The sequence below is a fragment of the Scardinius erythrophthalmus genome (genome assembly GCF_964197995.2).
Source record: "Scardinius erythrophthalmus genome assembly, chromosome: 8".
In the NCBI taxonomy this organism is placed as follows: Eukaryota; Metazoa; Chordata; class Actinopteri; order Cypriniformes; family Leuciscidae; genus Scardinius; species Scardinius erythrophthalmus.
In genome coordinates, this window is record NC_138228.1 from 984,662 (window position 1) to 994,661 (window position 10,000).

Sequence of the window (10,000 nt, forward strand, 5' to 3'; positions counted from 1 at the left end):
CTATATAGTACAACTCAGTCCACTCCAGTTAAGGTGACTGTGTGACGTCAGGCGAGTTGTGAGTCATTCCCGTGATTGATGTTCTGCGGTTCAGTCGTGACGTCACGGCCGTGTCCCGCATACTGATGATGCTGATGATACTGCAGTGTGTCCCGCACTATAGCACAGAGATATAGACGCTTCAGGTGCTTTTCTTCTTCCTTATATGAGCTTTTACTGGGAAATTGGTGCATTATGGGATGGAGAGCTCAGTAACAGTGAAGCTCTCTCTGTCTCTGATCCTGCATTGAGCATCAGTCGTCATGCACAGCTCTGACTCCGGCCCTGGTTGACCCGTGTGGATCAGGTGATGAGTGTAGATGGTGGAAGTGCATCAGCTCCTCAGTCACAGACGCTGAGCCCGAGCGGGAGTCTCTGCATATGCTGACGTCATCATCTGGTTATGAGTGTGCATGTGGTTATTCTCTTGCAGAAAAGCCACAGTGTCATCATGACAGAGTTTAAAATCTCGCAGTAATTGAGTTTCGCTCTCAGAGACTCTCATCAGCGTCCGGTTATACATACACAACCTTCATGAGGACAGAGTGTGTTTATACAGTGTTTTTACTGTTGCTTAGATGTACAGTTGTGGCCAACAGTGATCTTCAGCCTAGCAAACCCTTTATTCATGCACATTTTGTGCATATTGCATAATCAAAGAAATTCTGAGCACATGCAAAAACAAAAGAGAAGCAATGAAATATTAATAACTGATTATTTTGTAGTCAATATGCTTTTTTTTCTGTGCATTTTTTTTTTTTTTTTGCATAGTAAAATAAAACCTAAAGCTGTTTGCCTTTTTCCCCCAAATCATTTAGTCAGATAAATTATTAAAAACAAGTTTAGTGTTTTGTTCTTCCCTCATATTTGAACTATTTAAAAAAATCTAAAATATGTCCCTCATATTTTGATGGTTTAATTGATCATTAAGAGCACTGTCTCCTCTAATGATGATAGTTCAGACGAAATGAAGAAATTGCGTTAGGCGTGAAGAACACATTACGAGTGTGATAGAGGATTCTCATTAGATACTCAGCACAGCAAACACTACCATGATGGATACATCTTTTACAATTGAAATAGTTTTTATAGTGCAAAATGTGAAATGAAACTGAAAGATCTGAAGATTGTGAACCAAAAGAGTAACTGGTAGATCATGGATCATCAAAACATGACAATATCAAGATATTATACCAAACAAACAAAAGAAGAGATTTGAATAATACTGTGGTATAATGAAAAAGAATAACATTTGGTCGTCTGACAGTTTCTCAAGGTTATAGGACAGTGTTTCGCATGAAGAGACTGTAATCTGTTCATGCTGATATCCACAGATGCTGGAATATAGTTCATGAGCAGGTTTCTGAATTTATTAAACACATTCAGAGCGTCAGCTGTGTTAAATGTTGTTATCTGGGATGTTTGCCAACACTTTTAAGGTCTTATTTTTTAACTTTAGTTAATGCATTAACTAACGTGAACTAACAATGAGTCAATATATTTTCACGCCATTTATTAGTTAGTTCACCATGCATTAACAAATAGGTTTTGAGTTGCACTTTTACAAAGATAGCTGCACTGAAATGTTAAATTGTCTATTGGAGAGATAGGAGGAAAACCCAGATATTAAAGGTGGAGCTGAGGCTGGTGTTGCTGTCTTGGTTTTCCTCTTATCTTTCACCGGAAGAAGTGGGTCATTCACCGTCACAAGACCAGTTTCAGTCTGTGAAGTGGAGAAAACCAGTTTCAAAGGGGTCAAAGAGATTATTTTCAACTAGAAAAGACTGAATCTGGGAGCAGATTTACACACTGACTGGTCAAGGTTGGGATTCTTAAAGTCCCCCTTTTGTTAAAATACAGCTTTTGATGTGTAGTTTTTAATCTGCTTTAACACAAACCGTGTGTAAGTTCATAAGTCGACAGCATTGCTGAGTATTTCCTCCTTAAAACTGCAGTGAACCAAAGACAGTCTCAAAAACACGCTTTGAAATCGCTGGTGTTTCTGACGTCACAAACTACCTTGTAACCAATCAGATCAACGTGTGATCGTCAACCAGTGGATCTCTGAGCTGAGTGAGTGAGTGGAGGCGGGGCTCATTTGCATATTCATAGAACCACGCATACTTAATGAGGCAAGGGTGTCGAGTTACATTCAAGATATTATTAGGCATGAAGACTTTTTTTTTTTCCAAGGAAAAATCGTTTAAATGTGTAATTTTGGTGATTAAGATGAGTTTTAAGAGATACAATTATTGACTTTAAGAACTTGAGTAATTGCACCAGTTTTAAGTGGCAAAATGAAGCAGAGGAACGAGATGCATTTATGAAGTGAGAAACAGGAGCAGAATGGCAGAGTTTCAGGAGAGAAGGAGCAGGAACGGGATGGATAATTGGATTTCAGGATTAAGTCACTGATACAAGATGGATTAGTCGGAGAAAAGACTGGCCAGAAACTAAACTCTGCTGGACAAACGGCTTCTGTCTTTTCCAAAAATAGAATTCAAGAAAGAATAGCAAAGCATCATGAGATGGAGGTTTAGTGAGCTTGTTTAGTGTGTCAGATAATGCTTTTGGCCTGTTGCCGGATTTGTTAATCATAGCAGAGATAAAGCCAGAACGAGTCGAGGTCAGAGCAAAGTAAGTTCAAGAAAATCTAAATAATAAACAGTGAAGACTCTCAAGCCACTTGCGCTCAAGGATTTTTAAAGTAGTCAGTAAATGTATCCCTTAAAACGCATCTTTGAATGCCAAAATAAAAGTTTTTTTTTCTTGGTTACAAGGTAGTTTGTGACGTCAGAAACACCAGCGATTTCAAAGCGTGTTTTTGAGACTGTCTTTGGTTCACTGCAGTTTTAAGGAGGAAATACTCAGCAATGCTGTCGACTTATGAACTTACACATGCTTTGTCTTAAAGTAGATTAAAAACACCACATAGACACATAAACAACATTAAAAGCTGGATTTACACCACAGGGGGACTTTAACTCAAGCCTAGCCTACTTCTAAAAAAATTAACAAAGAATGTGCATCAGGTGTGTTTTGTTTTTTTAATGTTTTTAATTAATTTATGAAGTAGCCACGTAAACTTTATCGTTATTATATTGCTAGATTACAATGCTTTCATATTTTGTGAGAGCAATTAACTTATTTCGTTGTAAATAAAACTGCTAAATGCCTAAAAGTACGGTGATATTCCGTCATGTTCCTCACTGTGGTGTTTTTAATATGCTTTAAGACAAACCATGTGTAAACTCATAAGTCGACAGCATTGCTGGGTATTTCTCCTTAAAACTGCAGTGAACCAAAGACAGTCTCAAAAACACGCCCTCCTCAACTCGTGCAGAAAATCCCGAGTTTCCCGCTCGTGTTTATGACTTTGTGCTGGTGTTCAACTCGTAAAACGATGACTTGAACCCATGTTGGCACCGGAAGTGCCCGTAACTGTTTACTAAAAGTTAGTTGCTATGGACGCGGAGTGACGCTTGTGCAAAACACTGCTGGGAACGCGCTTTCGAATCGAATCAGACTTATTTGAACAAACGTGCACGAGTAATCCTGAACGCGTAAAGCGCGTGTTAGCGAACGCTCTCTGAAAGAAAAGGACATGCGCTCGTATAAACAGCAGAAGCGCGATGATATCGATAATAATAACGCATCTGGGAGTTTTCTGCCTGCTTCGGTAAGAGTTTTACATGAAGATCTGAAGAATCATTCTCAGACCTGCCAAACTCCCCAGCTGCCGCCTCCGATCATGTGCAGATGGACAGAAATCCTGCAGTTATTGACATGAGACTCAGTGCTGAGCTTCGCTTGTGTTCTTCTGTCCTGCTGAGAGAAACAGCTGGTCCTCAGGCTGCTTTTACAGGCTTTTTTAAACAGATTTGGCTGGTTTTAGTCGTAGGGATCTTACAGTCTCCTTCATTTATACAGCGCTTTAACAATAGAGTTTCACAGCAGCTTTACAGTGATAATAGGAGATTACAGTAACAGAGAGTGTTTAGGCTTTACAGCAGATCTAGAATAAAGTTATTGTCCAGATAAAGTTAGTTTTGATTGATTCACTTCCGTTGCAGAGATCATTAGTTATTAACTTAGGCGTCGCTAACACACAACCGAAACTGTTAATGTGTTCTGGCCGTTCATTCACACACAACAGTGTTTGTGGCTCGAGAACACAAACTCTGAAACAGGATCCAAGGTGCAATTTAGAAAAATTGTGAAAAGCGTGATCATCACCATGTAAACTTCAAAAACGTGGATGTGTGAAAACGATGACGGCGTGCTCATGCGTATTACGTGTTTAGTCTACAGATGTGCGCGTTTGAATATATGCGCAGGCGTGTCTTTCTTTACAAAGTAGCATCGCCAAATTATGGAAGCTGGTTTCCGCCACAAAAAAAAAAAAAAAGATAATTGCGACTTTTTATCTCACAATTGCGAGTTTACATCTCGCAATTCTGACTTTATTTCTCGCAATTGCGACTTTATATCACGCAATTCTGACTTTATATCTCAGAATTCGGACTTTATATCACGCAATTGGGAGATATAAAGTCAGAATTGCATGATATAAAGTCGCAATTGCGTGTTATAAAGTCAGAATTGTGAGATATAAACTATTCTAAGGTAAAAAAAAAAAAGTCCGTCTTTTTTCCCCCCCTTATATCTCAATTCTGAGAAAAGATGTCAGAATTGCGAGATATAAACTCGCAATTATGTTATAAAGTCAGAATTGCGTGATATAAAGTCGCAATTGCGTGATATAAAGTCACAATTGCGAGAAAAAAAGTCAGAATTCTGACTTTATTAGAGGCAATTGCGATTTAAATATCTCGCAATTCTGACTTTATATCTCAGAATTCTGACTTTATTTCACGCAATTCTGACTTTATATCTCACAATTCTGACTTTATATCTCATAATTCTGACTTTATTTCACGCAATTCTGACTTTATATCTCACAATTCTGAGAAATAAAGTCAGAATTGCGAGATGTAAACTCGCAATTGTGAGATAAAAAGTCGCAATTATCTTTTAAAATGTTTTATTCAGTGGCGGAAACAAGCTTCCATACCAAATAGCTTGTCTGGCAGCGTAATACTGATTTTTTTGACAGTGTCGGCCCAGATCTGGCCCACATCTGTGGAATCCACACGTGGGCCGGATCTGTGCCGACACGGTGTGACTGTGGCTGCGTTTACACTGGGCATTAACATGCGATCACCGTGATCCGATCAAGCAGAACGGATCATAAGCCAATCAGGACACGGTGCGTTTACACCTGTCCTCAACAAGTGCCTTCTGGATCTGGATAACAGATCGGATCTCACATTCCCGCGAAAAAATTTGGTGCAAAGTCGCCCTGAAGTGGTGGGTTTTCTTTTAAAAACAGTTTTCAATCGGGGTACATTTTACAAATTTTGCAAAATGAGGAGGATGAAGAGGCTGCAAGTGCTAATAATGTGGATAGATGCCGTAATGGAGACGTTGCCAGCTGTGGTGGGAAAATGCGTGTTTTTTACTGAACATGAACGGTTCTGCAACGTTAGGGTGCGAAAGCAAACATCTCAGTATATTGTCGACTTACTTTGCACTCGACTGTATCGAAAAACCACACAGCTACGTGCAGCAGTTCCTGGAGAGAGGAGGGGGAATAATAATTACAGCGTTTACACTTGTGTTTACAGTGTGTGTGTGGATAACACCCGGATACAGTCACATGTTAATGCTAAGTGTAGACGCACTATCTGTCTATCTATCTGTCTATCTATCTCTCTATCTATCTGTCTATCTATCTATCTATCTCTATAAAGTACCTTGTAGTGTCATGATTGCACAGTGGCTCAATATGACAAGCGGTCAGTGTTGTAGTGGTGTGTTTTGTGTTGATGATGATGATGAATATTTCTCTCTCTCTCCGCAGGTTTACGGCTATAATCAGCATCTAGCGGCGGTGAGGTCACTCCTGCCCGACAGAGCGACGCAGAGACCGGTCAGTGTGAGATCAAGTGTTGCAGAACCAGTCTAGTCTAGAACAGGTCTGGGGTTTATGATCGCCACAACTCAAACACAGTCCCTGCAGTCTGATCATGCCTCTCTTTACACTCTCAAACAGTCAAACACACATTATTCAGACACCAACATTTCTCACATATCACAGTTTATTCGCTATAGTTTAGAGAATGGTGATAAAATATGAGCAGAACTCAGAGTTGATGTTTGACTGGTTTTGTCCGTCCTTCTGTTAGACTGTCTCACACATGAATTATGTTGAATATCTGTCAGCTGTTAAATTTAACTACACAATTAGATAATACCAGTTTAGCTCAACCAATCACCAAGCAATGCTTCATTGTGTTCAGTCTGTGTGTAAAAAGAGCATTAGCAATTAAAGACAACACACTTCAGCAAAACATGATCAGCTCAAAGTGTCTGAATAATGTGTATAAATGTCACTGGTAGTCTCTGTATGAAGAGTTTCTGGGTATAATATGGCACAGTTTACTTTATTCTGCTCTCCTCACTTACACTAATGAACTATAGTGTCCTGATCACACTAGTGAACAATATCAGAAATGTTATCTGGTGTCTGAATAGTGTTTGGTCTGGCTGTATGATGAAACTGTGAGTGTTTAAAGTGCATGAACTAAAGGCTGTGATTGAGCACCACGACTCCATCATGTTCTTTTACATTGTTTCTGAGGGTCAATGGAGCAAATGTTTTATTTATGGATTATTTATAACTTTATTTCTATAGCACTTTAGAAAATACACATTTCAAGTCAGCTTCACGCTAATAAACAGGAAAATAACAGAATCAAATATGAGACACATTCAAATTCAGCTGTAAAGTCATTATTCAGTTCAGTTTTGTTCTCATCTGAAAGGGTTCGTCCAGTTAAATCAACAATATTACTGAATTAATGATGATATTTCAAACAGAGCATTTTTTTTCCATAGGCTTTTAAAAAATTGTAATCAATATGGTTGTTAAACTGCTTTTATTCATGAACTATATTCATGCTAAATGCAGAGGATAACTTTAATATGTCACTTTATTCTTTTGCCAGCTTGATCTGAGGTTATCACATGAACTGAAGAAAGCTTTGAATGTGGACTCCATGAAACCAAACCCATCCAGAACCGGTACAGAACTCTGCGAAATATCACCCTGGAACAATAGTTTCTGTCTGTGTGTTTATTACAGTTTTTCTCAGTCGCTGGTGCATTTCTCACATCACTATTTACATTTGAACAACAGTTAATGCAGTTCTCAAAACAATTAGTACAAACTGCAAAACCTAGTTGATAACCTGCAAAAGTGTGTCACTTGCTCAAAATGGAGAGCTCATTCCTCAAAAGCAAGTATTCATGTCAATGAAAGTGTCAGTGTCATCGAGATGAAGAGTCCTGACACCATCGTTTATGAACAAGATAGTCAAATGGCTTAGTCATGTTTTCATTATGACAGTTTACTCTGTAAATGTTTTCCAATGCAAAAAAAGTCAGATCTTGGTGACACTACCTGAAAATGCTCAAGACAGCACTATATACTATTTGCACAGCCATTTGAAAAACACAGTACAGTTACACATTACTGTATTTAGTGAGGTAACTGAGTACAAGACACTGAATATGTTTCACATTTTTACTGCATATGCTCTTTGCAATTCTAATTTGTTCACAGCATTGTGCAAAAGAAAAAAATACACTCTTATTTACAACAAACATAAAATCCCTTTGGGTCGAGCCATGCACAACTGTACACAATATTGCAGTACATACTGGAACTGAGCATACAACATACATAGTGCTGTAATCATTCATGCACATCCAGACGTTCCTCATCAGTGAAAGCTGAGATTCACCTGAGAGAAATTGTTCAATTTAGGAGCCATTTTCAGGAGAAAAAAAGATTTAAAAAAATGTGTAAAATTTGCTTGACAGATTTTGACAACTAGTTCAATATTTTTGCATGCAATGACTCAAGCAATGAAATGAGGACTATTAGTTTTATATGGAATGACTATTCAGCATTCACAAGTATAGTTAATTTTGACTGACATGACATAAGCAAATGATAATGTTATAAAACAGCAGAGAGTTGTATGAAAGCAATTGATGCATGTCCAAAAGCATTTGCAATTTGTTGGAAGGAATGAGAAACTGCTACTATGATGTGCACAAATGACTAAATGTTGTGGAGGTTGAACTAACTGTTGTGCAAATGTAAATAGTGATGTGAGAAATGCACCAAAGCGACTGAGAAAAACTGTATATGGCAGTGATTGTTTCACTTTACATCTTTTATTGCTTAAAGAAGACCTTGATGTTGTTTTTGTGCAGGTTTTCCTGCTGGAATGTTGATTATTTTCCTCATATTCTCCATTGTTGCGGCTCCTCTCTTCCCAGTCTGTCAGTAACGCTCTGTTTACTTCCTGTCTCTATGAAGCCCCTCCTTCTGAAAAGCACACTGTGCTCTGATTGGTCGGCTGGAGTAGTGTGTTGTGATTGGTCGAGCGCTTCGAGTGTGTTTAGGAAATGTCCCGCCCCTTACCATAACCGCCAGTTTAACACACTACTAACTAACTCAACCAGACCACACCCCTTTATTCATGCTCAAACAGCAACATTACACACACTGAAAGACTTCTTGTGTCCTCAGACGGGCGTCTGTCGGTCCGGCACCTGCGCGCTCCTGCACCGGCAGCTGAGAGTGTGTTTGCTGGTGCGCAGCGATGCGTTTTCTCACTTCCTGTGGCACTTCCTGTCGGGATGGTGGCGGATCTGGGGCCGCAGGCGTACAGGGTGAAACCACATCGAACCACGTCTGCGAAGAGTAGAGCAGCGTTTGCTCACACACACGGTGAGACCAAGAGCAACCCTCCTCTCTCTTCAATCCAACACTGAGAGACTTAAACTGCAGTTCATCCACTGGCCACTAGAGGCCGGCTGCAGAAGAGGGTCATTACCCATAAACCCCTGTGTTAAAATGCCCAACACTACAGCAGAGAAACACATGTTTACAGTCTGGTGCAAAGAATGGTTTTGGTCTATAAAGCTAATGTTGCCCTTCATGACGACTGTGGGGGGGAGAATTTTTTAAAATCTCATTTGTTTAAATTATATTAAGCCTTAAAGTTCTGCATAATTAAGGGCGTGGCCACTTGAGTGACAGGTGGATTTCAGCTGATGTCACTGCTAGCCGTTTGTCAGTTAGCGTCACGTCACCTAGGCTAATCCGCCTCGCTGCACATGTTCGTTTATCCGGGAGTGACGCTGCCAAGATGGCGACCGCCGGCTCCGCCCACTTTGGGCTTCAGAAACGCTCTTGGTGTTTCTGACGTCACAAACTACCTTGTAACCAATCAGATCAATTTGTGATCGTCAACCTGTGGATCTCTGAGCTGAGTGAGTGAGTGGAGGCGGGGCTCATTTGCATATTCATAGAACCGCGCATACTAAATGAGGCAAGGGTGTCGAGTTACATTCAAGATATTTTAAGGCATGACATTTTTTTTAAAGGAAAAAACATTTAAATGTGTAATTTTGGTGATCAAAGATGAGTTTAAGGGATAAAATGATTGACGATATTTTACTATCACAGAGATGATAATATATATTTCATGAGTTTGATTCCCAGAAAAATCCTCATGCATGAACTGATGAACATGCACGTCTCCTCCGAATGCGAAACAGGAAGTCTGACCCCGAGCTTCCTGTCTGCCATCGGCTTCAGAGATGACATCACTTCCTGCCCGGAGAGACTGGATCTGGACCGGTATCTCATTCACTGATGTCCCTCACACACACACACACACACACACACACACACACACACACACACACACACACACACACACACACACACACACACACACACACACACACACACACACACACACACACACACACAAAGAAACAACACTCATGTTTTCTTCTTTCCTGTTCATGAATTTTC

At 39.7% G+C, this 10,000-nt stretch overlaps 1 protein-coding gene across 1 annotated transcript in view; it reads left to right on the forward strand.

Moving 5' to 3' along the window:
* The first annotated feature begins 3,604 nt into the window (after positions 1-3,604).
* Positions 3,605-10,000, forward strand: part of lrrc49 (leucine rich repeat containing 49) — a 45,907-nt gene continuing 39,511 nt past the window's right edge. The window contains 5 exon segments of the mRNA XM_081372702.1: positions 3,605-3,718; positions 5,963-6,031; positions 7,110-7,185; positions 8,705-8,905; positions 9,739-9,820. Coding sequence (XP_081228828.1) covers positions 3,644-3,718; positions 5,963-6,031; positions 7,110-7,185; positions 8,705-8,905; positions 9,739-9,820 — 503 coding nt within the window. The 5' untranslated portion in view covers positions 3,605-3,643.